Source organism: Garra rufa, chromosome 12, assembly GCF_049309525.1.
Source record: "Garra rufa chromosome 12, GarRuf1.0, whole genome shotgun sequence".
NCBI lineage: Eukaryota > Metazoa > Chordata > Actinopteri > Cypriniformes > Cyprinidae > Garra > Garra rufa.
The window spans coordinates 42,342,544-42,357,726 of NC_133372.1; the positions used below are offsets into that span (position 1 = coordinate 42,342,544).

At 35.0% G+C, this 15,183-nt stretch overlaps 1 protein-coding gene across 1 annotated transcript; it reads right to left on the minus strand.

Annotated features, from left to right (window-relative positions):
* Window positions 1–189: 189 nt before the first annotated feature.
* Window positions 190–14,866, minus strand: LOC141346602 (hepatocyte growth factor-like protein). The gene is made up of 18 exons (XM_073851529.1): window positions 14,738–14,866; window positions 13,715–13,859; window positions 11,844–11,959; window positions 11,572–11,686; window positions 10,873–11,009; window positions 10,660–10,780; window positions 9,505–9,623; window positions 7,319–7,490; window positions 6,674–6,804; window positions 5,717–5,819; window positions 5,494–5,630; window positions 5,360–5,392; window positions 5,154–5,268; window positions 3,620–3,697; window positions 3,381–3,527; window positions 2,973–3,079; window positions 2,170–2,309; window positions 190–499 (listed from the first exon to the last, which is right to left on the minus strand). The coding sequence occupies exons 1-18, from the start codon at window positions 14,790–14,792 to the stop codon at window positions 338–340; spliced, it is 2,133 nt and encodes a 710-aa protein (XP_073707630.1). The 5' UTR covers window positions 14,793–14,866; the 3' UTR covers window positions 190–337.
* Between the last annotated feature and the right edge of the window lie 317 nt (window positions 14,867–15,183).

Below are 15,183 nucleotides of genomic sequence, written 5' to 3' on the forward strand. Positions count from 1 at the left end.
GTTCAGGGTCACATATATCTCAGACATATTAGAAGAATGTTGGAGAGCAAAAACAGAATTTTGAATACTTTATTAACAATAAAATCTACAAAATTCTATATAGCTCAGACAAGTACATGTTCCACAAATGCAAGCATACATATTATGTAAATTAAACCTCAAATTCAGAATGATACAAAAAAGCATACATAATCTTATAAAACACAGTACTTTTATTATTTTTTATTTTTACATCAACTTAATATATTTATATGTCAGCATATAGAAGATTGATCAGAATGAAACGTCTCGTAAAAGACGTGCTGATGTCATGTGTTATGATACGAGTTGTATGTGGTCAGGTCATCTCCATGACCTTCTTGATCCAATCCACATAAAAAGACACACGGATGAAGATGTTTGGTTGGCCGGCGTGTCCGCAGCGGCGCATTGGTATGATGACACCCTCTAGGACCCAACAGTCGCTGTTCTGACAGGCCAGAGGGCCGCCATAGTCTCTCTGGAAGAGTGAAAAAGAAAAACGTTACAGTGCACCTGCACCCTGCGCGACTTACTCATTTCACAATCCTCACTTACATCTATTTCAAAAGCAGAACTTAGAACTCATGCACCCGCACAAACGCATAGAAAGGAAACGTTTGAAGCACTAAAGCTTTATACACATTTTGCAAGATTTTTGCAAGCTAAGCAATGTCTAGATCAGTGGTTCTCTAGCTTTATTTCAGGAGCCGAATTATACACACCAACCAAAATTGTCTAATGATAAAAACCTTAAAACTAAAAGATTAAATCTAATTTTGTACCAAAAAGTGTAGAGGGTTTAATCATTTAAAATTTGAAAGTTTTAATAAAAAAATTTTTGTACCATATAAAAATCCTTTAAATCTAATCTAAACAATTAACCAGAATTGTTTATCATTAAAAAACCACATACAATTTAAAGTTTTTTGCACCAAAAGGTGGAAATCCAAAAATCCTTAAAATAAAAAAATCCAGTTTTCTCCAAAAATATTTTTTTTGTAATAATAGATGAATGAAATCAGTCCGAATTTGTTTATCATTTAAAAATAATTTAAATTACAAGATTAAATCAAATTCCAATAAAACCAATCAAAATATTGTAGTGTACAAAAATCCTTCAAATTAAAATATTATTTCTAATTTTATATCAAAAGATGAATGAAACCAACCAGTTTTAGCATACAAAAACCCTAAAATAAAAAAGCAAAAGATAGATAAAAGCAACCTAAAGTACATACAAAAATCTTTGAATTAGTCCAATTTTCTACAAAAAACTGGCTTAAACAAAACAAAACTGTTTATCACTTAAAAATTCATGGTGTGTCGAGCCTTCTTAGTGTTGTAAAAATATTAATTTTGACCGGCCTTTGACCACAAAACGAAATCACGGTCAATCTCAAAAACGGCTCGTTTGTCGTAATTATGCTTTTAGATATAAGTTTGTCTCGTTTTCACTACAAAAAACAGCCCAGGTTGCATTTTGGCAATAGTTATCCTTTAAAGGATCTAACTATCTTCCAAAAGATGAAACCAACCAAAATTGTTTAGCATACAAAAATGCTTTTTTTTTTTTTCTACCAGAAGATGGATGAAACCGGCCAAAATTATTTGTCATACAAAAATCCTTAAATTATATGTTTGCATTTAATTTTCTACAAAAAGACAGATGAAACAAAACAAAATGATCACACGAAAATCATTTAAAAAAATAAAACAAATTCTAATAAAAACTGGATGAAACCAACCAAAGCTGTTTATCATTCAACAACATTCTTACAAATTGCAAGATTAAATATTAAAATTATCAGGTAGAACCTGAAAAATAGTTCAAAATAGTTCAAAATAGTACAAAAACCACTTTTCTACAGTGTATAAATGCAGCAAAAAGTAAGCCTTTGACATCATCTGCAAATAATATGGAATGCGCTTTGCCTTCTTTTTAAAAGCTCATTTATTTATTAACTATGATAGATTATACTTATTTAATTATTTGCAATTAGCATAGCTTTTTTGTGTTAGTTGAAAAACAGTGGTCAGTACTCATGTACCTTCACCAATCACATAAAGCCATATTTGTTTTCAAATGATCTATAACAATACTTTATGTGGTGAAAATGTGTAAAAACAAAACAGCTGACACATCTGTACCTCACAGGCGCCAACTCCAGCCACGAAGGGCATAGTGCACATCTCATTCTCACGGACACGGCCCTTGAAATACGGGTTGCACTCTTTATTGCTCAACACAGGCATCTGAGCCACGTTCAGTACAGTCTCATCGCCCTTTCCTGAGAAAGAGAAGCAGAGAGGATCAGTGATGGAAAGCAAAAGAGGACCAAATTATGAATGGATGGACAACAAATGCAAAGCATAAATGCTGAATGTTACTGTACTATTTTCAACATTCAACTTTTACTTCTAACCAGATGCTGCATGACAAATCATGCAGTAAATTAAAAAATATAAAATAAAATAAAATTTGTTTATATATGACGGATGGTAATGTGTTATATTCAATGTGGAAAGGCAGAATTTTAAATTAAATTAACTGTATTTTTACTGTAAAAAATACAGTAAAAACAGTCATATGGTGAAATCTTATTAAAATTCAAATGAACAGTTTTCTATTTGAATATATTGTAAAATGTAATTTATTTCTGTGATGCAAAACTGAATTTTAGTGTCACATGATCCTTCTGAAATCCCTCTGTTATGATGATTTGCTTATCAAGAAACATTTCTGATTATTATCAATGTGGAAAACAGTTAAGTTTTCTTCAGGATTCTTTGATGAATAGAAAATTCAAAAGTATTTGAAATTGGCATACTTCACTGTCACTTTTGACCAATTTAATGCATTAAAAACATTAATTTCTTTAAAAAAGAAACCCAAAATTCTGAATGGTAGTGTAGTGTATAATAAGGAAGTCTTATAGATTTGATCATATCACCTTTTGTTTCTCCCCAACCAGCAATTTCACAGATGGTTCCCTCTGGAACAATGTAGCGCTCAGGAGGAAGACATATTTGAGACACACGCTCATTAAACTGAGCAGGACTGCAGAAAAAAAGCACATGTGTTTGTTAGGGTGCAAGTTTGCAGTCACTTTAAAGAATGCTGTCTGTTGAAGACTAATCATGGTTGTTTATTGGCATTGATGGTTCCATGAAGAATCTTTAACATCCATGAAACCTTTCCAAGGTTCTTTATAGTGTAAAAAGGTTCTTTAGATGTTTAAAATGTTCTTCAAACTAAGATTCTTTGGGGAACCCAAATGGTTCTTTAATGGCATTGAAAACCCTGTTTTTATTTTTAAGAGTGTAGAACCAAAGCTGTGTTTGTGTGTGGTATGAAGTACGTTTCTAGCTGAAGCATGACCAGGTGGGATTCAGAAGGGCCACAGACGATCTTGGTGAGAGGAATGGTTTGTCTGTCTGGTTCGCCTTCCTTTGGATCACGAAACAAGGTGCCCATCATAGCACTATATCCCGTGAGGTCCACATAACTGCATACAATCACCAACAAGCATGTGCACATTTATTAAAACACCCATACTCTACATCTCTGAACATTGATTACTGAAGAACATTGAGTTACCAGGATGAGAAGCATTGTTTGGTGCTGATGACCCATTTGGAATTGACCAGAGATCCTCCACAGAAGTGATTCCCTTTCCTGAGAAGTGGTCACAAATGTATTTATGAACATGAAACATTGTTCGAAAACCAATTTTACTTTCATAAAGTCACATTCACAGTGAGGGAAAAGATTAGTTTAACTCCTGCTGATTTTGTACGTTTGCCCAGTGCTAAAAAAAATATCTGTCTATTAATTTAATGGTAGCTTTATTTGAACAGTGAGAGACATTGAGAGAAAATTTTAATGAGTTAAATAAGTATTTGATCTCTTCGCAAAACATGACTTAGCTAAACCCTTGTTGGCAATCACAGAGGTCAGATGTTTCTTGTAGTTGGCCACCAGGTTTGCACACATCTCAGGAAGAATTTGGTCCCACTCCTCTTTGCAGAGCCTCTCCAAGTCATTAAGGTTTCAAGGCTGATGTTTGGCAAGTCGAACCTTCAGCTCCCTTCACAGATTTTCTATGGGATTAAGGTCTGGAGACCTTAATGTGTCTTTTTGAGCCACTTCTTTATTGCCTTGGCCATGTGTTTTGGGTCATAGTCATGCTGGAACACCCATCCACGACCCATTTTCAATGCCCTGGCTGGCTTCAGTGCCCTAGCCCCGACAGTGCATGGTCCCGTCCATCGTCCCTTTAATATGGTGTAGTTGCCCTTAGCCGAAAAACACCCCCAAAGCATAATGTTTTCACCTCCATGTTTGACGGTGGGGATAGTGTTCTTGGGGTCATAGGCAGCATTCCTCCTCCTTCAAACACGGCGAGTTGACTTGATGCCAAAGAGTTTGATTTTGGTCTCATTTTTCCACAACACTTTCACCCAGTTCTCCTCTGAATCATTCAGATGTTTATTGGCAAACTTCAGATGGGGCTGTACATGTGCTTTCTTGAGCAGGAGGACTTTGGGGGCACTGCAGGATTTCAGTCCTTCATGGCATAGTGTGTTACCAATTGTTTTCTTGGTGACTATGGTCCCAGCTGCCTTGAGATCATTGACAAGATCCTCCCGTGTAGTTCTGGGCTGATCCCTCACCGTTTTTATGATCATTAAAACTCCACGAGGTGAGATCTTGCATTGTGTAGGTCTACAATCTTGTCTCTGACATCCTTGGAAAGCTCTTTGGTCTTGGCTATGGCGGACAGTTCAGAATCTGATTGATTGATTGCTTCTGTGGACAGGTGTCTTTTATACAGGTAACAAACTGAGATTAGGAGCACTTGCTTTAAAAGAGTGCTTACGACCTGTATAAAAGACACATGGAAGCCAGAAATCTCAAAATAGGGATCAAATACTTATTTCACTCACTGAATAAATTTATAACTTTTTTGAAATGCATTTTTCTGGATTTTTTGTTGTTGTAATTCTGTCTCTCACTGTTCAGATAAACCTACCCTTAAAATGATAGACTGATCATTTCTTTGTCAAAGGGCAAACATACAAACTCAACAGGGGATCAAATAATTTTTTCCTCACTGTATAGTAAGACTAACCGGTCTCGAAGGCTGACGGTCCAGGGAGAGTTTCCAGGTGTGCCGCCCACTATTCTTAACCTGCTCTTCACAGTCCGGTCGTCCCGCTTCCCACACTCGTTAAACACAACCTCCGCTTTTTACACACAGTGGACCACATTTAAATTAGAAATACAGTCATAAACATTAGAGTATGTACTGTTCTCTGTGTATTGTTTTTGACCTACTTGTTGGCCCGATGATTGGCACTTTCTCTCCAGCTATTACAACATAAAGAAGCACAAAAACAGTTTAATTAATTAATGAATTAGACATGACTGAATCAGATTGAAAAGAGCATCTATAGACATTGATGCTTTACCACACTGCTTGATTGCACAGTAGTCGAACTCAGTTTTGGGGTCAGAGGTGTAGCACCATGGCCCGTGATGGTCTCCATCAGGGTTCCTGCAGTAGTTGTCAGTCAGGTTGGCCTCTGGATGTGTTTTGGGGTTTATCCTGGAAATACATGTGCATAAATTACCTTGAATTTATACTTTAGACCAGCTGAGACTCAACTAACAAGAATGGGATTTTATTCTTACTTGGTTTTGTGAGGGGTATTGATGCTCCACTTCTGACAGAGAATGCCTTTACGTGTCTTGCGGACAACACCCCGATAGTTTTTGCCAATTTCATTATAGCAATCTAGTTTAAGGAGAAGAAAACCTGGTTATTTACACTGCCATTCAAAAAATTTAGGGTCAGTAAGATTTTTTTAAAACATGTTCTTTCTCTTCTGTTCACCAAGGATGCATGTATTTTATAAAAAATACAGTAAAAACATTCCTTTTTTTCTTTTGCATTCTTGATTGCTGGAATTTATGTTTTATGATTCCTGTGGCTTTGGTTTTCTATGTTTCTAGCCAAAGTTGAAATTATATGTTATGATATGTCGTTGGTGTGTATTGTTGTTAATAAAAAAAAACTAACAAAAAAAAAAAAACAGTAAAAACAGAAAATTTGTGAAATATTATTATAATTTAAAACAACGGTTTTCTATTTGAATATGTTTTAAAATGTAATTCATTTCTGTGATGCAAAGTTGAATTTTGAGCATCATTACTCCAGTCTTCAGTATCACGTGATCTTCAGAAATCATTCTAATATGCTGATTTGATGCTCAAAAAATATTTCTCATTATTATCAATGTTTAAAACAGCTGTGCTGCTTCATATTTTTGTGGAAACATTGATACGTTTTGCTTCAGTATTCCTTGATAAACAGTTAGTTCAAAAGGCCAGCATTTATTTGAAATAGAAATGTATTGTAACATTATGTATGTTATTAAAAAAATACAAACTCCTTTCAAAAGAAAATCTTACTGGGCCCAAATTATGAATGGTACTGTATATACAGTGTGCATATTAAGTACACATGAAGTGTGCATTGATATTTCATCAAGATTTCTCTCCTCCCACCAAGACAAACCACAATCAAAATGTCTCTTTAAAAATGAAACTGTAGTTGATGTTTTAATCACTAGCGGGCGCCAACTGTACCTTCAGCCTCAATGTCATCAGCACAACGTTTGATCTGGAGACAGAGAGCCGTCCTCATCTCAGAAAGAGATGTAAAACACCAGGGCGCCTCCGAACCATCTGGGTTACGGCAGTAGTTCTCCTCCAGACCTCTAAAGGTGGAAAGAGGAAAAAGACAAGAACAAAAAGTCAGATTTGGAGAATAGTAGCATTACATCACTTGTTCACAAACAGATCCTCTGCAGTGAATGGGTGCCATCAGAATGAGAGTCCAAACAGCTGATAAATACATCACAATAATCCACAAGTTTATTCAACACTACTCCAGTTCATCAATTAACATCTTGTGAAGCATCAAGCATAAATAAAGTGTTTAAACTGTTGCTTCTAGCCAAAATACAAGTGCATAATGCATAATAACACTTCTTAACTGATGTACTGGAGTAGTGTTGAATACTTGTGGATTATTGTGATGTATTCATCAGCTGTTCGGACTCTCATTCTAACGGCACCCATTCAATGCAGAGGATCAATTGATGAGCAAGTAATGCTATATTTTTCCAAATCTGTTCCTATGAAGAAACAAACTCATCTACATCTTGGACCTAAGTGTGAGTGCATTTTCAGCTAATTTTCATTTTTGTGCAAACTATTCTTTGAACTCACTTGCACTCATAGGTTTTAGGGAAAAATGGGTGTTCATGGGGTTTCTGGGCATCCCAGCGCTGACAGGGGATTCCAGAGGTTGTTTCATTGACTTTGCCCCTGTAATCCTCTCCTCGACCACGAAAACAATTAGTGGTGTAGCCAGAGCGGGAACGGCGCTTGGGAGATTCAGCTATATGATGGTAAAGAAAAAAGTGAGTTAAAAAGTAAGAAATTCATGTAGGATAAATACTAAAGAGATCTCATTGTTTGATCAGTCTTATTGCAGGGTAAATGTAGAGTTGTAGCGAGTAGTAAATGTGACCCTGGACTACAAAACCAGCCAAAAATTGAGATATAAATAAGCTTTCCATTAATGCATGGTTTGTTAGGATAGGACAATATTTGGCCGAGATACAACTATTTGAAAATCTGGAATCTGAGGGTACAAAAAAACTAAATATTGAGAAAATCACCTTTAAAGTTGTCCAAATTAAGTTCTTAACAATGCATATTACTAATCAAAAATTAAGTTTTGATATATTTACGGTAGGAAATGTACAAAATATCTTAATGGAACATGATCTTTACATAATATCCTAATGCTTTTTGGCATAAAAGAAAAATCAATGATTTTGACCCATGCAATGTATTTTTGGCTATTGCTACAAATAAACCCATGCTACTTAAGACTGGTTTTGTGGTCCAGGATCACAAATATGGCTGTATATTAAACAAATGCAACAATTTGTTGTCCAATCATGTGTCAATGACAAAGCAACAGATTTTAGCAACTTGACTTTAGTGCTGTTTATATTTTACAACTCAGCTGTGAATGTCACACCATGCTCTTGATAGATCAATCATTGCATATTCATAAAGAATAATATTGTTATCCATCTTGTGAACCCAATGCAATAAACTGCTGTTAATGTTGTGCTCTCAAACAGAACACCATATGCGAGTTTCTGACTTTCGATTATATAGTTGTCTCTTTGAACAGCGCTGACACGATTTGAAATGACAGCAATGTCCCCAGGAAGATGAAGATCTGTGTCCTTTAAACAGAATGAATGAATAATAATCCAAACGATTTGCATGGAGATTGAAATTCATGCACTGCTAACGGAATGCAAACGACTGTTAAAGGTTATTAGTGCCGTGCGAGCATTTTAAAGTTGACACGGCATCAAATATTGACTTAGAAGTTCAGAGCTTTTTTTTCCTTTAGTTTAATCTCTGCTATGTTTCTCTATTATCTTTGCCTTTAAAATGTTATATATAAGGAAAGCCTCTTTGGATTAGATGTACTGCAAAAATATCTGGTTAATGAGCAATTCAAATTTAAAAATATCTAAATATCTTTAAAATGACAAACTTAAACAATATTTTATAAGACATTATGAACTATTTGCATTAATTGTATCTTGAATATAAGCATATTTTGTCTTACTGCACTGGTAGATTTTTTTATTGTTTATACTTAGTATTCTTAGAACATGCAAAAAAAAAATCACTTGTATTCAAGTCTTGATATCTAATGCATATGCTTCTTAAGTATCATCTTTCAAGAATTTTGTGATTTTTTTTTCATGGAAAATAAACTAAAACCATAAGCATGCTCCCCGCTTAAAATAAAATATTAACTCAAATGAAATATAAAAATTGTGAGCTTTTTATACTATTTCATATTAGCTGCCAAGGATACATTTCTAATTTGAACTAAACAAAAACTAGGTACAAAAAATGAAATTTAATTTATAAAAACTATCACATGAAAAAAAGCAGATTGCTAAACATTCTAACTAAAAATAAAATCAAACTGGAATTTTTTAAACCATATTAATGAAAACTACAAAAGTATCTTAATTATACTAAAATAACACAAGTTATAAAATGCATATTTATTTTTTGATGAACATTCAAAAATAACCAAAAAAGATAAACTTTGACTTTGATTTTATTATGGTATAGTTGTTTTGTCAGTATCTGCGCTTAAGTTTTGTTTAGTTTTGGAGTCTTGTTAAAGTATAAAATAAATTGATTCATTATTTTTAACTTCTTCTCATAAGCAAGTCTATCCTCATGGTGAGAACAAAGTAAATACCAAGTCATACAATTACCAAAAACTATATGAAACATAAAAACCCCCCACAATACCATGAAATGAAACATCTATCCTTGCTGTAAGGAGCATTTATACTTACGGCACTTGCGTATTTCACAGCTCTCTCTCTCCATTGTTGGGTCAGTGGTGTAGCACCAGGGCACTGGAGATGCATCCGGATTACGGCAGTAATTATCATCCAAACTTTTATCAGGATACCTGATTGCACAAAGATCATATGCAGTTATTTTACTTTATTATATCAGCGTCCACTAAAAATCACTGCAACACCACATGATTAAAATGCATTGGCAAAAAAACTTGAGCATTTAAGCGCAGATACAAAAACTTGCATTGATATTCTGATATCCAGTGCAATTATATTCAGACATTATTAAAAGGGGTCATTGGATGCCCATTTTCCACAAGTTCATATGATTCTTTAGGATCTTAATGGAAAGTCTATAATATACTTTGGTTAAAAATTCTCAATAGTAGTTTAAAAAAAACACCTCGTCAAAATCAGCTCTGCAAAAACTCAACTCATTTTATTGCATGGTCCCTTTAAATGCAAATGAGCTCTGCTCGCCCCAACCCTCTCTGCTGTGGGATTACGAGCCGTAATGTTTACTTTAGCCACGTTTAGCTGCAAAACTTTCCAACAAGCACATTATTAAGAAAGACCATTTGCAAAGATGCATAAAAAAAACCTTATTCTCACTTGTGGGTCAAGCTGCATTAGGAACGATTCGCACGAACATAAACGCATATGTAGATCGGGATCGGGGCTTTCCTTTTAAAAATGAAAGTAACGCTATCCTCTGCATCTTCAGTGGCTCAGATGTTGGGAGTAAATGACGACTGCTATGTTCATTATTACATCCAACAACAGAACACCTCAATCGCTCAATCTGAGACATTCCTATCTACACCTGAGTCACACAATGGCAATCAGAGTCTGTTTCAGCTCGGTGAGGGCGGGTCTAAGGTAAGGCGCTCATGTCAATCAACTACCGTGGGAGTGGCCTCTGTCGGTGTGTCGTCACAACGACAAGAAGCTGAGAATGACCCGATTTTAAAAAGGGGATATTACTTTTAAAGATTAAAAAAATACCACTGGGTGGATTTTTATCATTGTAGGGTGGTTGTGTACACAAACTGTCAACACACATTAATGTTCCAACAACATGTAAAAGTTAGTTTGGCATCCGATGACCCCCTTAAGTGCTTTGCTACATGGTTATGTCGTATTTACTTCTCTGGCTGGTAGATGTGTTGATGCGGATACTGTTGGTCCCATCTCTGACACTCTTTACCGCTCACTGTGTGATCCACCTGACCTCTGTAGTCTTCTCCATTGCAAGTGATGCACACCTCTAATGCAAAAACATATGCAAACATCTGCTCAGAACAAACTGACTATGACTGGAAAAGTAAAAGCACAATGCAAACGTGTAACTGGCCGTACCATCTTTGCACTGGGGAATGTCGCAGCTCTCATATCTACGTTCAGGGTCAGTGGTGTAACACCAGGGTCCGATGCGGTCGCCATCCGGATTACGACAATAGTTCAGCTCCAGGCCATTGGTAGCAGACGGAGTCCATCTATTCCAAACAGTGGTGACATCATTCTAATATCGCAGTTGTACAGTCAGTCATTAAAAGACCTTAGAGTAAAATATACTGTATGTATAATTTTGTTTATTCAGAAAGGATGCATTAAATTATTAAAAAGTGACAGTAGAAAAAAATGCATTTAGGTTTAGAAAAAATGCATTGAGGTTTCCACAAATATATTAAGCAGAACAACTGTTTTTAAGATTGATAACAATAATAATAAATGTTTCTTGAGCAGCAAATCAGCAAATATGATTTGTAAAGACTGGAGTAATGATGCTGAAAATTCAGCTTTGCATTACAGGAATAAATTACATTTTACAATAGAAGAATTTTTTTTTTAAATTTTAATAATGTTTCACAATATTACTAATATTTATGATCAAATAAACACAGCCTGGGTGAGCTAAAAAAAAGTGTGTTTGACAGTGCAACTTGATTTGATATATTGCATCAAATGCACTGACGTTCAAACAGTTTTAAGACTGTCCAAATACATATTTCACATAAGGTTTATGCAATATACTATATGCCATGTCGGATCTCATACCTGTGATCATGAGGGAATTTGGACCACCACTGTTGACATGTTCGTCCACTCTTAGTCGTCAACACTTTCCCTCGATAGTCTTCTCCTTTACCCACAATGCACTTCCTTACATAGACTAAGTACAGGAGAACATTATGAACATCTGACTACAGAGTGGAGGTTAACCAATATGGGTTTTTATTGGCTGATGACATAGTACATCTCCTTATACTCTTTCATTCTGTCTAATACTTTAAAAATAGTGGAAAACACTATGAGAATCAATTTGTTACCTTTCATCTCATAAAGATCACAGTTCACGTTTCTCTTGACGTCTGCATTGTCTCCGTCGCCCACCCAGGGCAGATGTTTACACACCAAAGACGGACGAAACTCATAATTGAAAGCTCTGGAAAATTCAAAAATACATCAGAAATACATATGCATTCCTTTGTGAAAAAGATTTTGTGAAAAACATTTTTAAAAAGTGGTACCTGCGGATAATATCATATTAATGCAATAAAAAGTCATTTAAGTATACTTAGAGTATACTTTCAGGACTGTTTCTTGACACACTTAAGAGGTAGTTCACTTTCAGAACAAAAATCTACAGATAATATACTCACCCCTTTGTCATCCAAGATGCTCATGTCTTTCTTTCTTCAGTCATAAGGAAATTATGTTTTTTGAGTAAAACATTTCAGGATTTCTCTCCATATAATGGACTTCTATAGTGCCCCCGAGTTTGAACTTCCAAAATGCAGCTAACACGCCGGAACTACACTCCCATTCCGGCGTAATATTCAAGGAAGTTTGCTGCTGTAACATGGCCGAAGCAGGCGGAGTAATATCACGCAGCACATGTGCAAATGCTAACCTACGGTAGCTGGGAACTAATTTCAGGGGCTGCGTGATATTACTGCGCCTGCTGCGTCCGTATTACAGCAGCAAACTTTCTTGACTATTACGCCGGAATGAGAGTGTAGTTCCTAATCTTATCAGCCTAGAAAATCGCAGCTTTACATTTTCCACCGGTATTATACACGATATAACTACAGAAGAGTCAAGTCTTAAATAGGACAAATATCAAAACTCGTTGGTCATTTTTGTACGTGATGCTATTGGTCTAATAGGATTCAATGATCTATGCTAAGCTATGCTAAAAGTGATATCGCCAGAACAGGAGAACGGCTGAATGGATTTCAAAACGGTAAAACTCACTTTATTAACTGAATGAGAATGAGCCTATTTCCAAAAAAAGTGGAGTGTTCCTTTAAAGTCAAATTCTCAGTATTACCAAACTACTATTCAGGTATGGAGTAAGATTAAGCAATCTAAAATATGCTCATGCAGAATATAGCATTAATATGTGCTTTATAAGTACTAATAAACAGCCAAACTATCTTACTCTCTCTCTGTCTTTTGGCTTGCATAATAATAAAACATTGCATAATAAACAGACAATATGCTAGTCATATGCATGCTGGATAAAAGTGAGAGTTTGTCATTAAAATAAACTCTTACCAAATAACGTGGGTATGTTTGCAGCAATAGCCAAGAATGTCAAAAGTCATTAAGATAGTAAAGATCATGCTCCATAAAGATATTTAATTAATTTCCTACCATAAAAATATCAAAGCTTAATTTTTTATTAGTAATATACGTCACTAAGAATTTGGACCACTTTAAAGGTGATTTTCTCAATATTTGGATTTTTTTTTTTTTTTTTTTGCATCAGATTGCAGATTTTCAAATAGTTGTATCTCAGTTAAATATTGGCCTGTCCTAACAAACCATACATCAATGGAAAGCTTATAAAAATTGGATTAAATTGGACTTTTATGACTGGTTTCGGTCCAGGGTCACATATAATAAACAACATATTTTAATTCAATTGTAAATGACATACATTTAAGGGTCTGAAAACATATAAAGTATATATTTCCATAATAAGCACGCTAAGGAGCATACTTACACTTTATTTTCACATTTTCAGACAAAATAAGGAAATAAATACTAAACAAACAAAACTGTTTGTGGAAAAGGCACAACAGGCACTGTTTCTTAGAAATAGGCCATTTTAATCATTCAATCACAATGAGAATTACATTTTGGGAGTAAAGCTGAAAATGCATGCTTGGATTGGGAAGTAGGGATATGAGACCTGCATTCTAGACTCTCTGTGCAGCGTTTAGCACAGTCCTCCAAAGTGATTCCTGGAAGTTCAGTCAGACGGTTGACATTCCAGGATTTCAGGACCAGCTCTCTCCCCTCAGATCGCTGGAAATCATTCAATGCGCTGCGAAACGCTGTGAAAGCACACATCAGAAAGATGCACTAATCATTTTGCCACCACTTAGGATTTATTTAGTAACGAATCAATTAAGATGAAACTTCCATAATGACATAAAACATGCCGAGGCATGTCTAAAAAAACATTGAATCTAGCCGGTTTAAAATGTTGTAATGCTCCTTCTGTGTGTGTGTGTGTCCTCTCATAAGGGCTTAAACACACATGACCTTTGGATTTGTAAACTACATCTATTCCACAAAATTCCCAGTGGCATGGCATGATCATGAAGCGATGCCCAAATAACTACACAGTACACAGAATCTGGCACAGAAACCAGTCCACAGCTGTACACACATGCTTGTGTTTAAATTCATTAAACATCTATATGAATATGTGCTTATACGCATGATGAAAAAGAGCCATTAATGACATAAAATGCGACAAGTGACTAATATTTACCATGGCACTGAATCACATTAGTTTACCATGGTTTTCACGAAATATTTGTAAGAGTTACTTAAATATCAACTGGTGCAAAAATCTCTTTATATTCATTTTACCTATTGTGAATTTGTTTATATAGCTCAGTCTAATCTGTTCTTTAAAAACACACCATGGTAATTCATAGTTTTAGTTACTTAATAATAACAACTTAATAATAATAATTAATTATTACAGGATCTTTAAGATCATGGAACTTTCATATTTTGTCTGTACATTTGTTTTATGATATTGGTGGATTATACTGAGCATAGTAACATATGTTCGCTGTCTGTTTGGGAGTCTAAACAATTAGGCTGTCTAAAAACAATTAATCTTAAAATACAACATTTAATTTATCAAAACATTTTATGTGAAATAAGAAATCATTCATTATGAGAGTGTTGATCTTACCATGAACTGTATCAGATTGAAGCAGCAGGGCTGTGAGAAAGAAGAGTGGAATCATAGTATAAGAGCTGCTTTACTCCAACAGCAGAGCTCATCTGAGGACTTTGATTCTTTTGGACTGGAAGAATTGATGATGGGGGTGGTGTGTGTCTGTGTGTGTGTATGTATGTATGTTTACTCCTCCGTTGGCCTGACAGAACAGGACATTTCCCAATAAATCTGGCTAAAGTAAACAACTCTTTATCTCAAACATATGCCAAACAAACAAACGCATAATACTATCAATAACAATTATAATTAAAGCCTATTATTATTAATAACTTAAAATACTACTACTAACTATTTTAAGTTATTAAGTTACTTTTAAGTCTGCCATGTGTTTTTTTTTATTTCTCTATAATTTATTTCAAAGATAACTGACTAGTCATTTAGTCATTCATCCGATTCAT